Source organism: Cricetulus griseus, chromosome 2, assembly GCF_003668045.3.
Source record: "Cricetulus griseus strain 17A/GY chromosome 2, alternate assembly CriGri-PICRH-1.0, whole genome shotgun sequence".
Lineage (NCBI taxonomy): Eukaryota > Metazoa > Chordata > Mammalia > Rodentia > Cricetidae > Cricetulus > Cricetulus griseus.
Window position 1 is genome coordinate 243,356,612 of NC_048595.1, and position 22,459 is coordinate 243,379,070.

A 22,459-nucleotide genomic window follows, 5' to 3' on the forward strand; every position below is an offset into this window, starting at 1 on the left:
AGCCACTTCTCAGGGCCTCTGACGTGTGAATGTGCAGCCTAATTATACAATTCATGGCCCTCAACAGAAGGAAAGAAAAGCACCATGGCCTTAGGCCGTAGGCTAGAATCATAAGCTTGAACGGACTTCTACTCTTCATAAGTCACCCAGTCTCATATATTGTTATAGTCACAATGGACTGGCATACGTATAAAGATTATTCCGACTTAAGTGTCTATTTGGATGCCCAGTTATAATTCAAGTGTTTCAACATCAGAGCAAAACCTGTGCTAGCACTTACTTTTCAAGGCACTTGTATGATGTAGAAAACAAGTTGACACCCAGGAGGCTGCGAGTTACTTTAAGCTATAGTATCCAAAACTAACACTCATTTACTAAATATTATGAATGTTTTTCTCTAGCACAGACTTCAGAAAACACCATGGTTTTCACATTATATTATAAATCAAAGCTTCCTTGAGTCAAACTACATATCTCACCAACATATTTTTGATTTGCTAGCTATAGTTATCTTTTTGTATCTTCTATTTCTCTAGATTTTCCATAAATTACACAATAATCATTTAAAAATTTATTTGTTTTAGTTCAGTAGTTAGTAAATAAAAGGGATTTATTTATTTACTTACTTACTTACTGATATCCATCCACAAGAATGCTATTCAGAGGCAGCTGAAAATAGTATCGAGTGGCTGCCTATCCCGCAAAGGGAGTTTACAGGAGAGATTTGCACCGGGAAAGAAGGATGCTGACAATTATGCAATGGCTTGCTCTGATTGCCTCTCAAACTCTTTCCAAAACATCAACAACAACAGCAACAACAACAAAACCCAAAACAACAACAAAAAAACCCAATTCCCCAAATATTTACTTCTGAAAAACCCAAATTGCATCTTTTTCCCCCATAGGTAACCAACTCTGTGGTGGTTTGAATGAGAATGACTCCCATAGCTCTTTTTTGTTTGTTTGTTTTTTGAGACAGGGTTTCTCTGTATTGCTTTGGAGGTTGTCCTGGAACTCACTCTGTAGACAAGGCTAGCCTCGAACTTACAGAGATCCACCTGCCTCTGCCTCTGCCTCTTACTCTGCCTCTGCCTCCCAAATGCTGGGATTAAAGGCATACACTATCAACACCCAGCTTTCCATAGGCTCTTACGTTTGACGTTTGAATGTTTAGTTCCCTGCTGGTGGAATTGTTTGGGAAGGATTAAGAGGCATGGCCTTGTTGGAGGAACTGGCTCACTGGAGGCAGGCTTTGAGATTTCAAAAGCTCACTCCATTTCTATCAGTTCTCTCTCCACCTTGTTCTTATGGACCAGATATAGGCTCTCAGCTACTTCTGTAATACCATGCCTGCTTATTTGCTGCTGGGTTTCCTGCCATGATGGTTATGAACCCACTCTGAAACTGTAAGCAAGTAAGTCACCAATTAAATGCTTTCTTTTGTTAGTTGCCTTGGATGTGGTGTCTCTTCACAGAAACAAGTGTAACAACTAAGGACAGATTCCTAGAAGTGTAGAAGTATTTACTTTGTGGGAGGTGAAATGGTTGCTTGTTAAGGCCTTGTTGATTTAATCCCTAGCTGAGTAGGGCCTTACTGGGTTTATGACATCTGTCTGTATCTCACTAAATAGGTACCAAATATTAAAACATAGTACCACAATTATCAGGAACTCCCCCAGAATTCATTTATTCTTTGGGCCTCTAAGTTTAACAGAGTATTACACTTATTCTTTTCTCTTTGAATTCATATGACCAGGAAGGAATCCAATTATTACATATTTTTTGAAATCACAACTTGGAAACAAGCCCAAGGTTTGATTTGTAACCCACCAGCTTTGGTCCCAGTATAGTCAGTGACTGGCAGGGAAACCTAACGGGGTCTCTAAGCCCCAGGGACTTCTCTAGGGCCCTGTGTCCTCCCCTTCACCCAGCCCAAGGTTCTAGCAAAAATAACTCTGAAGGGCATATAGAAAACCCACAAGATATTAACTCCATTTCACAAATCCTCTTTCATTCTCCATAGCCAGTTGATGTGCAAGCCTTACAAATATTTGTCACATTAACCTTCTCCTTCTCCATCCTGTTTGCCTTAGGACAGCCCTTCAAGACCTCCAACACCGATGGAATTCTTTCCTGAGGCATGCAGTCATTACAAACACCTCCAAAATGCCTTTCTTCTCTGTCGTAATTCCCTCTAATTTTCCTAACTTCTCCCAGCGTTTCTTCTGGGGCATGGAATTAAGAGCACTTTGTACCTTTCCTTAAAATCTTATAGTAGCTCGACTCTCATCAGTCACTTAAACAGGAGACAGGGGCTTTTGTTTTAAGAACCATGCTTGCATTTCTAGTGTCTCATCTTTTGAATCCATGAATCATGCTTTCTCCAAATAAAATAAACATTTACACAGACTATACACATTTGCACATGCTTCTTTTGCCAGAATGCCCTGCTCCATCGTGTCTTCCAGTGAAACTTTTATCTAACTTTCAAAAATCTTGCTCCTGTTTCCACTTCAAAAATCATTGCTGACTCTACAGTAAGGCCACCCATCTTTGGGTTGCCACTGTGCTCTGTACATACCTCCATCACGGAACAGCTTGTGGTGTCCTGTGAAGGTCCCCATTACCCTATAGGAAAATGCCATACTCTACTCATTTTGATATGTCATGCAAGGCTTGATAGTTGGTGCAGGGCAGACTGCCTGCAGACATTTGTTGAATGAGTCAGGTGGTAGGAAGGACTCCAGAGCCAGGATTAGGGCTCAGCCTGTACTATTCCTAATTATTTGTGTGACTTGCAAGTGTTTTATGTTTCAGGTTCCTTAATCCGTGTAATGAGGAAACAGAACCAGGTTGTCTGAAAAGGACTCTGTGGCTTTAACAGTTTACATGACTTTTTATTACAGAGGTGGTTTCCTTGACAAAGAATGATTTTTAAAATTACAACAATTTTGAAAAACAGAAACTGGAATTTCCTCCGTATCATGAAAAACATATAATGTCACTATATTGGGCTAATATTTCTAATAGTTCACAGTGGGGACTACGGGTATAGCTCTGTGGTGGATCATGTTTCCAAAATTTGAGGCCTTGGGTTTGGTTTCTAGCACCTGAAAACAAAACCTCAAACAACCTGGGCAAATGACACAGGCCTCTAGTTCCAGCTGCTCAGAAGGACAAGGCAGGGTTGAAAGTCCAAGGCCTGACTGTGCTATAGAGTGAGATCAAGATTAGTTTGGGCAGCCTATGAAGATCCTGTTTCACAAACAAAAGGCTGGGGATACAGGACACAGTTAAGGCCTTTGTTTTCCGTGTGCAGGGTCCTTGGTTCAATCTTCAGTACCTGACAAAATAAAGCAAACTCAAAAGTTCACAGTGGCTCTAGCTGAATCACATTGCTTTCACTGGGTGTTTGTCCTTTGACCAGGGTACTCACTTCACTGTGTGGATCCTGCTTGGAAGACGAGCGCATCAGTCTGACCTAAATCATCTATGTATGCTTGCATGTGTAAAACCAACCAACGTACTTTTCTCTGTGGTTCTGGTTCGAAGTATTCTGGATTCCCTTCAACTCTCTCTCTCTCTCTCTCTCTCTCTCTCTCTCTCTCTCTCTCTCTCTCTCTCTTGTGTACTTTGGTATCACATGTTTTCATGCTCTTTTCAGAAAATAACACCGTCTTAATTTTGCAAAGAATGTCTTTCACCCGAGCCACTGATGCTCATTGTTGGAACATTCTGTGCTCTTAAAGCCTGGGAAAACTGCTTCCTGTATTTCGAGGATGCGAGGACGATCGTGAGCTAAGAAAACATCTTTACCAAGTGAGCACCCAGAGGCGATTCTTCATTTGTTCTTTCGTGGATTCAGCCAGAATTGCCTTGACCTTGTGTGTGTGTGTGTGTGTGTGTGTGTGTGTGTGTGTGTGTGTGTGTGTGTGTGTGTGTGTGTGTGTGTGTCATTTTAAAATGAGGTTGTTAATAAAGTCGACTGCAGAGTTGAGGGTTAGGAAACAGGACTGGCAGGAGCTGATGGGGTATGAGTCCAGGGAGCATGGCGCCACCGAGTGAAGAAGACAGCTCTCCTGTATCCCTTCTTCTCTTGCACGTAGACATTCACCATCAGTGTGTCAGGCTTCAAGGCATTGCTCCGTAGCAATTTTGCTAGTCCCTTCAAGCTTTAGCTGTTATTGGCCAATGGGAGAGAAGCGAACCCCGCCTCCTTCTTCCCTGGGCTGTACCCCGAGCATGCGCAGTGGGCGGGCTTGCACCACCGCCCATCAGCTGAAGCTAGCTGCGGAGGGCTGTGGGCCCCTGGGTGACAGCGGCTGCAGGAGAAGGAGAAGGAGAAGGAGAAGGAAGCCGATGGGGTTAGGGTAAGAGGAGGCTGCAGAGCCGGGGGGTCCGGGAGGGGCGCCCCAGAAGCTCAGCCCGCGGTGGCTGTGTTTGGGAGCCGGCAGAGTCGGGCTCCCCGGGGGCGCGGGGCCGGCGAGAAGAGGCGCCCACGCCCCGCCGCGGACTCGGGGACGCGACGAGCTTGCACTCCCGGGCGGGTGCGCGGCAGGGAACCCCGGCTGCCTGTCAGCCTTGGGCGCCGATCCCATCGCCAGCTCCTCATTCTCTGTCAACTTCCCTTCCAGAACAGAAAAGTCAGAGCCCTGGGCCCTGGTCATCTGGCCACAGGTTATTTCTGCGGCCCCTTGAGTTTGCTGTGCTGCTGGCGGTGACTTCCACAAGCTAACTTTCTTTGACCTTAATTGTGCATGGCTTTAACTGATTTACCCCCAAGACCCTTAACAAAAGTATTTCAAGAATTCGCATCTGTGTTTTTTAGGTTAAGTTCAGAACAACAACAACAACAACAAAGCTTGGGTAAGGGTGGAGAGGGAGATAGCCTCCTAGTCAAATGCTAATTTTCCCTTCAGATTTTGTAATATGCTTGGATTTTATATACCTCTCTCTGTCTCGGATTTTATCTCTCTCTCTCTCTCACACACACACACACACACTTCAGATCTTGTATTCTGGCAATAATTGTCATTTATAGGTGGTCCACAATCAGGAAAAAAGAAAAAAAAAAAAAGGAAGTAACCGCGAAACACTGTTCGATTTGGTCCTGTTGGATATAGGCTTTTTTTTTTTTTTTTTTTTTTTTTTTTTTTTTTATGTGCACTCTGAGCTGCACTGGGCAGAGACTGATAAAACTGTTAAATTGTGTCTTGTCATGTGAAAGCCTTTGGCTTTGCCGCTTCCGAAGTTGGCCCCAGGCTTGTGACTAGTTAAGAATTAGACTGTAGTTTCCCAGTGTCTGGGGAAGTTAATGTGACACTGTATTAACTCGTCTGCGTCGTTTTTCCTTCAGGTAGTTTACTTCTTATATTCTTCCTGATTAGCAGTCATTTCTAATTTTGATTATGAGCCCAAGTTCGTCCAAGTGCTGCTGGTTGGAAATTATTAACGATCACGATTATTAGCTATACATAGTTCAGTGGTGGAGTGCTTGCTTAGTGTGCACGAGACCCTGGTTCAGTTCTCAGCATTGCAAAATATTATTGCTGTGTCTACTATTATTATTAGACGGAACACCTACAGTTAAGTCTGAGTGGATTTTGCTGTGGTTCAGTGTAACTTGAAATACTAATGGGTAAAACCATGGTGGGAAATCCTTGGTAAAGTAAGTTAAATCCAAATAGTGTAACATAATAGTTTAACTGATGAAGGAGCTGGGCTGAAGTGTGCTTTGGTAGCTTGTGGAACGGATGGAAGGTGGAGGCCCTCACTTCCATTGATTATGTCCGATGATTGTTCCCTCTCTTGTTTGTGTTAGGGACTGAAAATAAGCATTGTGGATCTTTGGGTCTTTTAAGTACTATAAATGGTTTGAAGCAGAAGGTACATTGACAGAGAGCAATAGCAGTGACTTCTCATTTCACCTCTGGCGTTTCTAGCATGTGATAACAGCTTGCTGAGAAAAGGAGCTGGTGCTCACGTGAGCACCGTGGGGGGGGGCCTTCTAGAGATAGGAAAATGGCACCCAGAAAAGCCAAAGCAGCAATACACCTGTCATTTAGTGTTTTAGAAATGTTAATATTTTCTCTCAGGCTGGGTATGTGTTCTTAGGAAATTGGTAAACCTGTTCATTCCCACTACAAACATTGATTCCTGACCTATTTTGTAGCCATGTACTAGAGAATAGAACAGGTCCACAATTTACACTCCACCTAGTACAGCACTAGACACACAAATAAAAACCGTGGGAGACAAGGGAGAAGGAAGTCCAGTGTATTACCATGGTGTGCACGATTAAGAAAGTGAAACTGACCATTTGTTTTGAGCAGGCTGAATTTCACACCAGTTTATACTTAGTGGAAGTCTTAAGGATTCAGCAGTATCTCCAGGGCAGTAGTTTACATTCAATATTCTGTAGCAAAAATTTCTCTGTTCATTTCTTTTTTGTTCTTTAGACACAGTCTTAAGACAGATCTCATTGTGGGCGTTGCACTTTGATCTCCGGTCTCCTCTTTCACCTTATAGTGCTTATATATCTTCATAAAAAGATAATTACTAAGATGTTGAGTTGAACGCTGTCCAGTAGAACTTTCTGGGGCGATAGAAATGAATATGTGAGCTGTCCAAGCTGCTGGCCACTGGCCGCATATAATTTCTGAGCACTTGAAAGGTGACTTGGGTGGCTGCCATGTAACTTAATTCACTTTAATAGTCCATGTCAATGGTAGCTACTCTACCGGCAGCGCAGGTACAGGTGATGAGTTATATAATTATTTTTTGCAAAGGCACTAGGAATTCCAAATGGGTTTATAAAAAGAATACTTTAGTGTCTCGCAGTTCAAGCTAGGTACTGGGGATGGTTACAGAGCACAAACATTGTATAAACATAGAATTAATTAGCTTAGTTGTAAAAGTCATAAACTTTTAAGTCATTTATCGATAACTATGTACTTGTATGTTTTTTTAATAGCAAAGATAGCATTGTCCCTCTTATTTGTATTTTATCAGAAGGGCCAACTCTTGTCTTTTGAATGTCGTCATTCACTAGCTGAACAGTAAAGAAAGGGAGTGTGCTGTCCCATGATATTGCCTCCATCCACTTGTGCTCTTTGTTGAAGGAGTGGGGATAGCAAAACTACGGGTGGGCCTGCGGAAAGATGGCCATTTGGCTGTGTAGTTGAATTGGTCCACCTGTCCTAAGTTATACAGAAAGCAGTAGGATTTAGTCTAGTGTTTGAGAAAATGTGAGGTCCCAGGTTTACGTTCAGATTTACGGTCCTTTGTTCATCATAAACAAGTTACTTGTTCTCAGTGATGCCTCAGTGTCTTTGTGAACAGCTACCATGGTAATTATATGGACTGCATAGGCTTTCAAGAAGAAGATGATCATAAGAAGCACCATGTGTAGAAAATATCCATCCCTTTCTCAGACCGCTATTCCTTCATCACTCAAGGCTGCACTAAGGTGGCCTCCTCCATGCCATTCCTCTGACAAATTCTGAACACAAGACGAGAATATAGCTCTTAGAATGAATGAAGCCCACTTGTGTCACCAACAGGGGCATTCTCCAATTAGCTTGCTTGAGTCCAAGGATGAGAGCAACAGGCGGTGATTGTGACTGACTGATTTAACTTTTTGGAAATTAAAAAGAAAACCCTGAGGTTTGGACTAGTATATGTACGTGGATTTTAAGAGTTAAGAGGCAGCCCAAATCCTGTGCATGAATTAGCAGGACTCTGATATTAGTCTCTTTGGGCGGGAGAGAAATTAGGCTTCAGGGGAGTATGTGGCTGTGTGCCTCAAATGAGTTCCCTGCAGGTACAGGACCATATCAGATCTGTCCTCTGTGTACAGAGGAAAAGCATTTGTGCCTGAATGTGCATTGTCTTACTTTGATCCTGTCAGGAGGCCCAGATGCTAAGTGTCTTCCCCAAGGTAGAGATTTCTGGTTGCTGGTTATACTGGCAGCTGACCAGGCAGTTAGTGAGTTCTAATAACTTTCAAAACAAATAGACACTGGAGAGAGAGGGTGTTAGGGGTTTCACTTGTAGATATGGATGTGAGACTTACCTGTGCCCATGGTTAAAAGGAGGAGTCATTCACAGTATGTTGATGGTGGCTATAAACCACAGGTGTTTTGGAAGCCTGACTGTTAGAGAAAGATGCCATTGAGCCAAGAGAAAATGGCCCTTATCCATGTATTACAATATTATTTGTCAATTAAAAGGATTGCGGTACTCTAAGATGGTCCTTGAAAACACAAGGAAGAGAAACAAATCACTTACAAAGAACATGTAATATATGATTCCAATCATGTGAAACACCTGGAATAGAAAAGCATACAAGTGGATTAATTATGTTTTATGACTGAGAAGGTTGAGGACAAACAGGAGATGAAAAATGATAGGTAGGGACTTGCTTCTCAGAGTAATGTGCATTTAAAAAGTTACATGGTGATTACCACATGGCTCTGTTAACATTAAAAACCACTGGGTTATATGATTTAAATGGCTGGATTGTGTGGTATATGGATTATATCTTAATAAAGATCTTACTTTTTAAAGGATGGCTCTAGCAAGCTGGCTCAGCAGGTAAAGACACCTGTTGCCAAGCCTGATGACCTGAGTTTGATCGCCAGGATGCACAGGGTGAGAGGGGACAATCAACTCTTGAAAGTTGTCCTTTGATCTCCACACACAGTAGCATGCGCGCGCGCGCGCGCGCCGCACACACCACACACACACACACACACACACACACACACACACACACACACACAGAGAGAGAGAGAGAGAGAGAGAGAGAGAGAGAGAGAGAGAGACAGAGACAGAGACACAGACACAGACACAGACACAGACACAGACACAGAGAGACAGAGAGAGATGTTAAAAAATCTACAGATATGAAAAGGAGAGATCTAATTGGTTTAATTGGTTCACAGAATGCTTAAAATGGTGTTAGAGTAATTGACTTTCAGGCCTAAGCTGATCTTGAACTCTGGATCTTCACAATTTAGTGACTCCAGTGCTGGGACTACAAGTGTATAACATCATACCTATCTTTTCAGGTCTGGTCTTACTTAGCTTGGTTCCCAGCTCTTTATATGGTGTAGTCCTGGAAGGGAATTTATTCCTGCTACCCTGTTGTTGTGGTTCAACTGTTGGTTAAGGTTTGAATTTGCTTTTAATGAATTGGTTTTGAGGCTTTATTTAGGACCTGGTTTTCGTGGAACAAGGAAGGAGAGTGGAAATACACCAAAGCTCCCAAGACTGTCTGATGACCAGGCACATTCCACAATGCACAGAGCCAGCTCAGCTGTTCTACTTCCTCCCATTACTGTCCCTTTGTACCTTCCCTACCATCGTGTTCCTTGCTTGTAGATTCAACCCACCATGCATCAAAAATATCACTCAGTTATATCAGTATAGAACATACATACAGGTTTCTTTTTTAAACCTTATTCCCTAAATAATACATTGTAACAACTATGCACAAAGCCTAAGAAACTTGAACATAACCAGATTTTAGTGTCCTTGTACTCTTATCTGTTGGAAATCACAGTGTTTTTGTACTGGATTATGGTCAAACTAAACCTGGAAACCAAGACTCATTCTTCTGAGATAATTATTCTCCATGTTAGCAAACACAGGTAACTTTGGAACCTGAAACCCTAGGCTTAAATCTCACCTTCATCAATGAGTGGTTTTGTTACTTTGGACCAGTTACTTAATCGTTATAAGACATAGTTTGTGCCAAAAACAGTTACAGAGGACTTTAAAGGGGAGGTTGTAGACTCAGAAAGACAAATACAGTATGTATTCACTCATAAGTAGATAGTAAATGCAAAGCAAAGGATAACCAGACTACAATCCACAGCTCCATAGAAGCTTGGTAACCAAGAGGACCCTAAGAGGGACACATGGCTCACCCCAGGAAGGGAAATTAGATGAGATCTACAGGATAAACTGGGGGTGCGTGCTTATAAGGGGGATGAGAACAGGAGGGTATATGCGGCCGAGGTGGGGAGAGATGCAATAGAAGAGCAATGAAATAGATATCTTAATAGAGAAAGTCACTATGGACTTAGGGAGAAACCTGGTGCTAGGGTAACTCCCAAGAATCCATAAGGAGGACCACAGCTAAGACTCCTAGCAGTTGTGGAGAGGATGCCCGAACTGGCTACCCCTGTAATCAGATTGGTGACTACCCTGCCATCACAGAGCCTTCATCTAGGAATTGACAGAACCAGATGCAGAGATCCACAACCAAGAACCAGGCTGAGCTCCGGGAAGCCAGACGAAGAGAGGGAGGAGGGAACATATGAGCAAGGGAGGTCAAGATCATGATGGGAAACCTATAGAGACAGCTGAAACAAGCTTGTGGAAACTGATTAGCTCTAGACCTACAACTTTGGAGACTCGAGGGATCTGAACTAGACCCACCGTATGTGGGAGACAGTTGTGAAGCTTGAACTGTCAGAGGGACCCCTGGCAGTGGGACCATGATACAAAACTGATACATGAGCTAACTTATTGGAGCCCATTCCGTAGGGTAAGATCCCATGCTCAGTGGCGGTAGGAACAGGATACAACCCCAGGATATGAGCTACCTTGCTGGAGCCCTTTCCCTATGGTGGGAGGCCATGCTCAGCCTTAGTGGATGGGAGAGGGGCCTGGCTCTTCCCCAACCTATTGTGCCAGTCTATGTTGACTTTTCATCGGAGCCCTTACCCGTGAGGAGGAGTTGCCTGGGGGTGGACTGGGGGAGATTGAGGGGATGGGAGGAGGCGAGGGGGTGGGAGGAGGCGTGGGAGGAAAAACTGTGGTTGGAATGTAAAATGAAATGAAAAAATAAAAAAAGGCCAAAAACTAAAGGGGAGGTTGTGCAGTGAAGGTGGACAGCTGGTGTGAACTGTTTTCCTTTCACAGGTACGTGGGAACCGTTAGGTCATCCCCCTCTTTCCCTTTCTGGGTTGCCTCCCACTGGCAACAGCCATGAATCATTTGGTCCAGGGCTGGCCACGAGCTTCCCCTTCCTTGGATACATATCATTTATCTTTTCCACATGTTCTAGATCCCTCCAGCTGGTCTTCATGTCTAAGCCTTTGTTCTCCATATTAATCATACCAAAGTATACAACCTATATGTTTATACTTGATAAATGCTTTTTAGAAAATCTTTAGTAATTTTCCTTTTTCAACCCTCTAATCTCCCAGGTGGGTAATTTGGGAAATGTACAGCATTAATTCTAAAAATATAATTGTGCAACTCTTATATTTTTTAGGTGACTCCTAGAAAACCACACAACCCACTTGCATCTGATGACATCAGGCAGCCAGCCAACCAGCCATGTCTTACACTCCAGGGATTGGTGGGGACCCTGCTCAGCTGGCACAGCGCATCTCTTCTAACATCCAAAAGATCACACAATGCTGTGAGTTCAGTTTCAAATTGACTTCACTGCTGTTTTCAATTCTTAGCTGAACTTGAGAGTAAACTTGATAAAACTCTAGCAATTTTAAGGAGGAGGAAGGAAGGCACATTCTTCTAAGAACACATTTGAAGAGGCTAGAGCTCTTTCCAGTAAGTGTGGAGATAATTTAATACATGAGCCGAGTGCCAGCACAGGCCCAGGTGGCATTGCTTCACTAACAGAATAAAGATTTGCAGGTTGATGTTTGTATTTTCTCTGAGACCACCTGGTTCTTGAAGTTGAGATCTGCTGGTTTAGCCTCATAGGTTAAGCTCTAATGAGTACTAGTAACAGGTCAAAAGATTTATACTTATTAAGAATGAAATCTGATGCCGGGGGTTGGTGGCGCACGCCTTTAATCCCAGCACTTGGGAGACAGAGGCAGGCAGAACTCTGTGAGTTCGAGGCCAGCCTGGTCTCCAGAGCAAGTGCCAGGATAGGCTCTAAAGCTACACAGAGAAACCCTGTCTCGAAAAATCAAAACAAACAAACAAACAAACAAACAAACAAAAACGTGACTTTCAAACGATGGCAGGAGGGGATATTAATCTGTGGAAGATGGTGTAGATTCCCTTACGAACTTCCCTTGCTACAGAGACAGCAAGTCAATAGAAACAGACCCAATTTGCCTGCCAGCACCTGTACATGTATGCATATGCATATTCATAGGACTACAGGTTTTGGTTTTCAATCTAGTTCCTGAAACACAGCTAATCATACACTTCAGACTATTCTAGGCATCTTTCTCTCAGTGCTTTGGGGCATTTCCAGAACATTTTTTCTTTTTGAGACAGGTTCTCCCTATATATATCTGGCTCAGAATCTGCTATGGAGACCAGACTGGCCTCGAACTCATAGAGATTCACCTAGTTTTGCCTCTAGAGTGCTGGGATTAAAAGTGTACATCACCACGTCTGACGCCAGAACTTCTTGACTTCATGTTAATATAATTTTATTCTTCAACCTTATCAACATTCGAACACACTACTACAATGCAGAATGTTTTCAAATGATCTTATCATTTTTTTTTAAATTTAATCACTAACCCCTCGATATTGTTCTTACACAAGTGATTTAAATGAGATGCCCATGTACTTTGGAGGTCAAGGGAATAAAGTTACAATATAGATGACTCTAGAAGGTACTGATGTCTACTCTGATTTGGAGTAATTTGTGTTTTCTTTGGCTACTATCAGGGGAGCCAGGAAGGAATAACATTGCACGTCAGGCTATTTATGACAGGCAGTTAAGAGTGCTTCATCAAGACTATTCCAGCTTCGTGCTCTGGTTTTAGATTTCTCTGATCGCTCCATGTCTTCCCTGCTGCTTGTTCAAAACACTGATTGGCTTCAGGTGAATGTAATCGTCTATGTGAAGTTCAAGGAGGCTGATAGTTCAGTTTACACATGTGGGAAATCTGACCTTTTTGCAAAAAAGGATGCCAAAACAGAATAGGTCCTCTTGGCTCATATCATTAAATGGTTCCAGGAATTCAAGAGGCTGAGGAGTGACTGTACCACTCTGAGATTAGAGAAGTGGTAAGCACTAGACAGCACAGGAGGTACCTGAACTAGAAATGGTGGAAGCTTGAACTGGAAGGAGGAAAGCGCTAGTTTCAATCAGGCCATGCTTGCTGAGAAAGAGATCAGTTGTTCCAGCCAGATGAGATATGATAATCTGAGCCACAGTTGACTACTACAGTGTGGATGACAGCTAAATATACAACCTAATTATAATCTCTAGCACTCTTGGATTGTGCAGAAGGCTTCCTCCAACTGTTCACAACTCTTAAGACAAGGCCAAACTGAACCTCATGGTCCAGGCCTATAATTCCAGAAACTCAGGAATCTGAGGCAAGAAGATTACAAATTGAAAGCTTACCTGGGCTACAGAGGAAGTTCAACGCTATAGCCTGTGCAACTTAGAGACACCCCTGTCTCAAAATAAAGAAGTAAAAGGAGATCTATAGGTATAGTTCAGTGATTAGGACTCTTAGCTAGCATGTGCGTGGCCCTCGATTCAATTCAATAATGAAGACTGAGATCATTAAATCAAGAAAAGGTCCAATTGCTCTCTTCAGATAATGCAAGATACTGTCTGTCAAGCATGCAACCGAAGTACTGGGGCTGCTACACAAGTTCACAGCTATTGGGAATTAGATCCCACGCTGAGAAGAAGGAAGGGCTTTGGAATAATCCAAATTGCTAAAGGATGGCTTTGCCTCTCTAGATTGACTGTTGTTATAAGAGACTAAAAAGAGTAGTGAGATAATTCCCAAGCCACTTATTTAGAAATTTAAATACTGAAGTGATGTTTCAGACTAAGTGACTTCCAATTGTGATATTCTGTTTGACACATTCAACAGCAGTCCTTTGAGTATCTATTGCACATTAGACACTGTTTCAGATCATGTGAATGTAGCTGTAAACAAATCTATAAGGTCCTGTCTTCATAGTATATAATGGAGTTGGAAGCAACATATGGTTTTTTTTGTTTGTTTGTTTTTGTTTTGTTTTTTTCGAGGCAGGGTTTCTCTGTGGCTTTGGAGGCTGTCCTGGAACTAGCTCTTGTAGACCAGGCTGGTCTCGAACTCACAGAGATCCTCTTGCCTCTGCCTCCCGAATGCTGGGATTAAAGGCGTGCGCCACCAACGCCCGGCTGGAAGCAACATATGGTATACAAGTTAATAAGCAACACAGTCTCCCGTGAGGAAAATATAGTGAAAGTGATGGGGAGCAGGCAGCTGGGTGCTTTGTTGCTTAGATGCGCCATGGATATAGGAGGAAGGCCTGGCAGATAGCGCTACAGGGGCAAGTTGCATGAAGATCACCAGCAACGAACATCGCAAAGCAGTTAAGGGCTTGAGTTGCTCACAACACAGAGAGAAAGAACAAACCTCCGTGTCCAAAGCACAGGACTTGAGGCTAGAGTTGCCAGGGGGGCAAATCAGAGGAGGCTGGGTGACTTACCCAGGACTTTGTCTGCTCTGCAGAGAGTTTAGGTTTCACCATACAAGGCAGTGCAAATCACTCAAAGCTTATGAGAAGAGACACAATCAGATCTGCACTTAGAAAGGACCACTGGGGCTGCTACTTAGGATGCAGATGTGAGGAGAACACCGGGGCATACGTTGGTCTTTGTAGAGGTCTATCGAGAGAGATTTTTTGTCATGTGTCAGGGTTGCATCAGTGAGTATGGGGAACCATGAAGAAAGAGTGTGTTTAGACACAGAGCCAGGAGGACCTGCAGGTGTGTGTGGGCAGGCCTGGGAGGCAAGGAGAGGAGCCATACTTTTTGCACGGAGCTCAGGAGTAGGTGGTGACAAGTGTGAGTGAGATGAGAAAGGCTACCATCCAGGACTAGTTGGGACGGATTATGCTTCCTTCTAGTAAATTGTTTTTATTTTTACTGCCGTCCTAGGGAAGTATGCTATCACTGGATCACATCACCCATGGTCAAATAAACTTTGAAATGTCTTTTGGACCTCCAAATGGAGATAGCAGACAGTTGAGATACATGAATTTGGAAATTGAGAACCCTATCACAATTTGGAATTTAGAATATGGGATCACAGCACAAATGGTATTTAAAACCTTAGACCTGAATTAAGCCTAAAAGGATTCAGAGAAAAAGAATGGGGTGATAAGAACCGTGGAAGTCGGGAAGAAGGCAACATGAAGAATTTGAGTGACCAGAGAACTAAGGACAAGATAAAGATGAGGTAGCTTACTAGAAATCAAAACAAGATTTTTAAAAAAGAATGGTGAGGCTTCATCTATGTTAATGCTGCTGAGGTTCTGAGGTTGGGGGGTGGGTAGAGAATTCTGTTGGGCAATGGCACTGAATAGTAATCTCATGTCTGTATTCCAAGTGTGGGGTAAAAAAAGAACTGCTTTGTCCTTTTAAAAAGATATTCCGGAATTCTGCTCACCCATGCTTATGCCTTAGGTGTGGCTACCTGTCTGCCAGGAGTGTGATTGATCTGGGGATTGTTCTGTTTGAGAAAGGATAAATCACTCTCTTGTAGGCAACTGACTGACTCTGCCTTGGAAGTATATTATAGTCAGAGCAGCAGTTGTGTTTTTCTACTTGAAAAGGAGAACTCTAGAACTTTAGAGTGTAATAGTAAAGGAAAAGTCTTTCAAGGCCAGAGGGGACTGGGAATGTACCACTAGAGCAGGAATTCTTAACCTCTGGGTCATGACCCTTTGAGGGATTGAATGAGCCTTTTACTGGGGTCTGTAAATGGAGTTCTTAATTGGTCTAAATAATCAAAACCCAGAGTCAGATATAGAGGAAAATGCTGAGAGATCAGAGAGAAGAAGGAGCAAGTCAAACTCACCTTTATCTCATTAACTTCCCAGAGGAAAAGAGAGTGAGTTTCTGTTTCTTCCCACTTATATCCTCTTTCTGCCCAGCCATCTCACTTCTAGTCTGTCTGTACAGACCTCCAGACCTCTATGGTTAGCTAGTGGCAAGCTCCATCCTCTGATCTTCAGACAAGCTTTATTTGTACAAGCAAGATAACACCACAGGGGTCTCCCAAGACCATTGGAAAATACAGATGTTTACATTACAATTCATAACAGTAGCAAAATTACAGTTACGAAATAGCAATGAAAATAATTTTATGGTTGGGGTCACCCCAACATGGGGAACCACTGCTAGAGAGAGTGGTTTGCCATTCAGTCCCTCTGCAAGGTGAAGCCGGGTGTGATACTTGTGGAAGTATAATCCATTTCTGAGTCCCTGTGTCTTTAAGGGAAACAGGAAGTAAAAGCATCCCATAAGGAAAAAGAGGAAAGAGACGGGCTCATATGGTGTGAACTGAGGTAGTGAACATACAGTCCAGGGGGAGGAAGCGAAGGACCGATGGCTTGGTTGAATGCAAACTTGAGACTCATTCACGGTTTTAGTGACCAGCACCGCTGTGCACGTTTTCTTACTTTGAAGTTCAGTGTCTGAATGAAAGGAAGTTCAGAGTAAAACTACATGACAGGTCCACATCTAGCCTACCGTTCTGATAAGAGCTGTGCAGACACAGGTGGAAGTGAAAGGCAGAAGTGTGACATTTCAGTTCTCCTTTCCCCCCTGTCTGACAGTGCTATTAATACAGATAGGCTCGACTGAATGAGGGTTCTTTGCACCATAGGTCGGGTCTTCCTTTGACAACATTTGCATCTTTTAACTTGTGTCCTTCCAGATTACCTGGCTTTATAAATGAGTCTAGGGAAGGTATTGTGAGTAAGGTTGCTGCTCAAACACAACCCAAGGCTTCCTGGGACTGCAGTGGGAAAAGCTCATGTTCCTGCTAGTCTTGATCAGATAAAGAAAGACTTAAACGAATATTGAGTCTTGTAGCTTATTTTATGTCAAAAAGAAAACAATCAATTTTTTATTATTAGGGGAACCCAAGAATAACAACAAGAATGTAATTTTGTTTTCTTTTAACAATATTTGGGCAATTCTGTCTTGCAAAGCACAGGATAGATTTTTTTTGAGGTGGTGTGTGTTGAATTGAGAGCCTTATACATGTGAAGAAAGGGTTCTACCACTGAGCTGCGTCTCCAGAATCCTTAGCCCTAAAACATAGTATTTTAAGCTTAAGTGGTTTTTTCTGTTCAACCACTTTTTTTTTTTGAAGGGGATCTTTACTGTTATAAATCTGCTTCAATAGTAAACATGTATACTATGGCAGTGATAGTGATATAACTTATAGTAAACAAAATGTTTAGACATGGTGTTTACACATAGATTAACAGGTATAAGCTACATATTGCCGATGTTTGCTTACTTTGAAACAATCTAACCTTTCAGTGGCAAGCTGAATAGATGGAACAAGCTAGAACTTTATGGATTTCTATGTGAACTCTAATAGGAAACATTAAACTGATGTAGCATATGTTTTTCATGCCTTGGTGTAGGCTGTTGATGTTTAAGAGAGTTGGTGAGACATGTGCGCTGCCAGCCCTCCCTCCTGTCATAGGCAGTGCTTCCTGTTCCAGGACTGATACGGCATCTGGTCCTTCCTAGCTCAAGGTTTCTGAGAGCTGTCCCAGCAGGCTAGAGTCGCTATGCAAATGAGTCTCCTAGGTCTAGAAACTCAGCATGCATCTCAGAAATGATAGTTGATTTCTCAAAGCTTCAGTTCATGTTCTAAAGTAGCATTTTCATTACAATATCTGGAATTGGGACATTCACTTCCTACCTTCTCTCATGCTTGGTATTTTCCTTGAGACACCTCCTATCTGTGACATAGGAGGTCAGTAAGCCTTTGATGACTAACCAGAGAATGGTGTTTTTACATGGGCCATTCGTGATTCATCAAAGACCTCATAGAGAGAAAAATGTCTTTAGAACACAAAAGAGAACTCGTATTTTTGAAGAACAGAATTATATTGAAATCTTGAGCATAGCATTTTTTTCTTTAAAAAGTTGGCATGCATTTATTATTAAGTGGTGTATATGACTGACAGCTATGCAGTCGTCACTATCCACCACCGTATCATGCAGATCCAGGAGCCCCCAAAGTCCTTTTCATGCTTTACACTTCCCCCCTGTCCATCAAAGACAAGTAGGACCCCAAGTTTTCAGCATCACTGATTGATAAATTTACCAGATTCTTCAGGTTCATCTGGTAGAATTAATTAGTGTGTGTGTGTGTGTGTGTGTGTGTGTGTGTGTGTGTGTGTGTGTCTGGCTTCACTCTCCTTTGAGTCTGTGGGATGTATCTATGTGACTATAGGTCATTTGTAGTATTCCTTATTCAAATATTTATACCACAGCTTATCCTTTCTACTATCTGCAAACATTTGAAGTCTTTGCATTTTGTTGTTGTTTTGTTTCTGCCCTTTACTGTTATAAGCAATGCTGCTTCTGTTACTGGGTTGGTGGCTCTTAGGATCAGTGTTAGAAACAACAAAAGCTTCCAACAGGTGTATCAGAGTTCACAGAGTTCCAATTCTGTTCCAGCGTCAACAGCCTAAAGTTTTACTCATTTCGGCAACATTCTTATCTGGTTGTGGCTTACTTTGCATCTCTCTAATTTGAATCGGGATTTTTGAGAATGTAGATGGTAGGAAACTCAGAGGCCAGAACATCCTGTAACCCAGCAAGCCATGTGTATGTGTGTCTGAATGTATGTGTCAAGCCATGCGTGTGTCTGTATGGTTCCTGAGATCAGAGATGGCGTGGGAGCTTACACAGCTCTTTCTTTCCTAACGTGTGGTTTTCTTGGGTTTTATGGGTAGATTATGGTCTTTTTTCTATTTTATAAAGCATCACAACCAGGGTCTTGGAGACTCTTCTTACATGTGCAGGGTTGTGTTTTTCTGCCAAGAGGCCATTTATCATGAGATCTGCAATGCATGTTAGCAAGATCCGGTAATGGAAGTAGCCATCAAGAGTGGCTAGAGCAGCCGTTCTCAACCTTCCTAATGTTGTGACCCTTTAATGCAGTTCCTCATGTTGAGATGATCCCCAACCATAAAATTATTCCATTGCTACTCCATAACTAATGCTGCTAGTGTTATGAATTGTAATGTATCTGATATGTAGGATATCTGATATGAGATCCCAAAGGGGTTACCACCCACAGGTTGAGAACTGCTCGACTAGAATACCACTAGGATTATGTGGTATTTTATGATAGTTGAAGGTGGGAGGTATAGGTGTAAATGATTCTAGGGTGAGTCATGCCAGAATTAATTTAAGAATTGAAGGAGCTTGATAAGTAAAATCTAGAATAGCTAACTATGAATCAGAATTTGTGGAAAAAATTCTGTACATAGTTGTTGTAGTTAAGCCCTTGCCATTACCATGACCCTGAGTCACACAGATGGCCCTATTTACATTCTATGAGACAAAATTGAAAGTGATGGGTATGGGAAAGAGATCTGTAAAGAAGTCTGGCTGGCAAGAGCCGAAGAGGAATGAGAGATTGTAACCAGAACACACTACATACATGTGTGAAATTGTCAGAGAATGAAATTTAGCAATAAAAAACTAGAATTCTGGCATTTGAGTATTTCTTTTTTTTTCAAAGAAAACCTTAGGTAGCTAAGAACTTTCCGAAAACAAGCTAATCAAATCCATTGGTAGCAAAATCTTCCCGTTGGGGGCTGGAGCGATTGCTCAGCAGTTAAGAATACTGGCTGCTCTTGCACTTGGGGTCAGTCTCCAGCACACACATGGTGTTCCCCAAATATCTGTAACTCCAGTTTCAGGGGCTGTAATGCCCCCTTCCGACGCTCCTGGGCACTGCATGCACACGATGCACATACATACATGGAGGCAAAACACTGATGCACATAAAATAAAAAGTAAACAACTATCAAAAAAAATAGCCTTCCCATCAGAATGTGAGTGGAGAAGTTTCTGCTAAAGCTTTTGTAATAAGATCCCATGTGCTTTTCTATGTAGGTTTGTTTTCGGAAGCTCTCTGGGAACTCAAGTAAAAACTTGAGCCTCTGCTATAAATGTTAAATGTAGTTAACAGAAATGTATTTTGTGTTTAATCATTTGTTTCATGTTTTAATCATATGTCTTCTATAGACTCAACTATTTCCTTACATAATCTTAATTAGAATTGTAAAAGAAACACAGTGTCCCTGTGCTGTTCGGTAACTACTCTTACTTCACACCTACTGTTCTTGTTTATTGGGAAGAATCTCTGCTTAGTACTTGACTCCATAAGGTTCTTAGGACTTTGAAATCAAGTAAGATGTCTCGATAAGAGTATAGTTTCTTAAGTGGGAGCGGATCTGGAAGAATTGGTGGAGGAGCTGGGAGTGAGTCTAGTCCAAATACACTGTCTGGAATTCTCTAAGAATTAACAAAAATATTTTTAAAGTATAGGTCATTTTGTTGGTCTTGGAGGAAATATGTTCCGGTCTAGTGAAGACACACTAGGTTTTTTTTTTTTTTTTTTTTTTTTTTTTTTTTTTTTTTTTTTTTTTTTTTTTTTTTTTTTTTTTTGCGCCTTAATCCATGACGGCACAAAAGGAAAGGCAGTATGTTGACTTTTCTCTTTGGAGCCAGAGTAAGCCTTTCCTGTAAAAAGGACTCCAGTCCCAAAAACTGAGCAGATTTACTCGGAAATGGGAAGTGATTTTCTCCAGGGGTCTTTTGGCAGAATGAGAAGGTGGTTAGTGGAGGAAAAGGAGTTGAAAGCTCCCCTCTTCCCCCCTCCTCTGCAGTCTACTATACCTAGACTGCATCTGAAAATATGTGGTTGGTGTTACCCCCCCTTGCATAACAACAACTTTGGTGTTGTCATAATTTTGCCATGCCTCAATTGTTGACACAGTACAGAGATTATTTCTTATCCACTGGAATCTTAAAGGGAAAGACACCTTTTTTTTTTCTCTCTCTCACAAATAGCGGCTGCTATTTGTGAGGCATGAATACACTCTTATTTGTTTTATGTACTGAATTTTTAGTTGGTGGCTGTAAGGTACTTCCTGGAACTTTCTCACTTCCCTGTGTGTGAATCATCTGGGAGCTGGTGCCCTGAGCATGAACTCTCTTCCCTTTGCTACCTATCCTTCACTGTGATTTGGAAGACTTCCCTGGTGGGATCCAATCTAAGTGCACAGCCCTCTGGCTCTGTGTTTCATGTTGACCATTAATTTTCATTTCTACTGTCAGCAGCCAGGTCCACATTGCTCTTACTACTTCAAGTGAAGGCAGCCTCCAAATTGTTCTCTCTGCCTCCTTCCTTGCCTACCTAGTCTTCTCACAGAGTAAACAAGGCAGACTTTAAAATTATAGATAACCCATGTCCCCCCACCCTAGTTTAAAGTCCATCTATGACTTTCTTGGCTCCGTAATTAAGTGTGAACCCCTATACTGCTCACACCCTAATCTGCCCCCTGCCCCCACTCATCATCTACCTCTGGATCTTCCTACAGCATCTTGGGCTGACCCTTTGTCACCTCAGGGCCTTTGTACTTGCTTTCTTTTCAGATGCTCCTTTGGGGCATTCAGGTGGTCTCGGTAACATCCTTAGTGATGCCTCACTTGACCTATTCTCTAATAATGCCCTCATCAGCCTGCTTTGTGTTTATAGTGTCCTTTGTCAGAAAATTAAAGTATAATTACTATTTACTTTCCCCTGTTTTCCCCATTAAAATGTTAGTCTTTTAGAAAAAGGTTTTAATGTCTCAGGCACCAAAGTATTTATATGGAAAGTCTTTTTCTTTTTATGAAAATTTTATTTTACATACTAACTGCACTTTACCCTCCCTCCTCTCTGCCCGTTCCCTCCCCCCACCTCCCATCCACCCTCCCCGATCCACTCTTCTTCCATCCAGAAAGGGGCAGGCCTCCTAAGGGCGTCAACCAAGCATGGCATATCAGGATGAGGCAGGATCAAGCTTCTCCTCCTGCATCAAGGCTGGGTGAGGCATCCCAGCACAGGGAATAGATTCTAAAAGGCCAGCAAATGTGCCAGGGACAGACCAAGCTACACAACTAGGGCCTAGGTCAGTCCCATGCAGGCTTCCTAACTGTCTGTCCAGAATCTGTGAGCTCCCACTAGCTCTGGTCAGCTGTCTCTGTCCCCTGTCATGGTCTTAACCTCCCTCACTTATAGAATCCCTCCTCCCTTTCTTCAGCTGGACTTTTGGTGCTTGGCCCAGTGCCTAGCTGTGAGTCTCTGCATCTGCTTCCATCAGTTACTGGATGAAGGCTCTCTGATGACTATTAGGGTGGTCACCAATCTGATTACAGTAGATGCCAGTTCAGGTACCCGCTCCATTGTTGCTGGTCTCTTAGCTGGGGTCATTCTTGTGGATTCTTGTGGAGTTTCCCAGCACCAGTTTCTCCCTAACTCCAAAATAGCTCCCTTTATCAAGACATCTCTTTCATTACTCTCCCCTCTATCCCACTCCTAGCTTGACCAACCCAACCCCCCTTGTCCCCACCCCCCTCCGCCCTGAGTTTAGCCAGGAGATTTCATCTATTTCCCAGGGAAATCCATAC

At 42.5% G+C, this 22,459-nt stretch overlaps 1 protein-coding gene across 1 annotated transcript in view; it reads left to right on the top strand.

The window, feature by feature from the left end:
- Positions 1 to 4,241: 4,241 nt before the first annotated feature.
- The window catches only part of Stx7 (syntaxin 7), a 39,177-nt gene continuing 20,959 nt past the window's right edge, over positions 4,242 to 22,459 (top strand). Inside the window, exons 1-2 of the mRNA XM_027402918.2 lie at positions 4,242 to 4,370; positions 11,288 to 11,437. Coding sequence (XP_027258719.1) covers positions 11,353 to 11,437 — 85 coding nt within the window. The 5' untranslated portion in view covers positions 4,242 to 4,370; positions 11,288 to 11,352. The remainder of the gene's footprint in view (positions 4,371 to 11,287; positions 11,438 to 22,459) is intronic.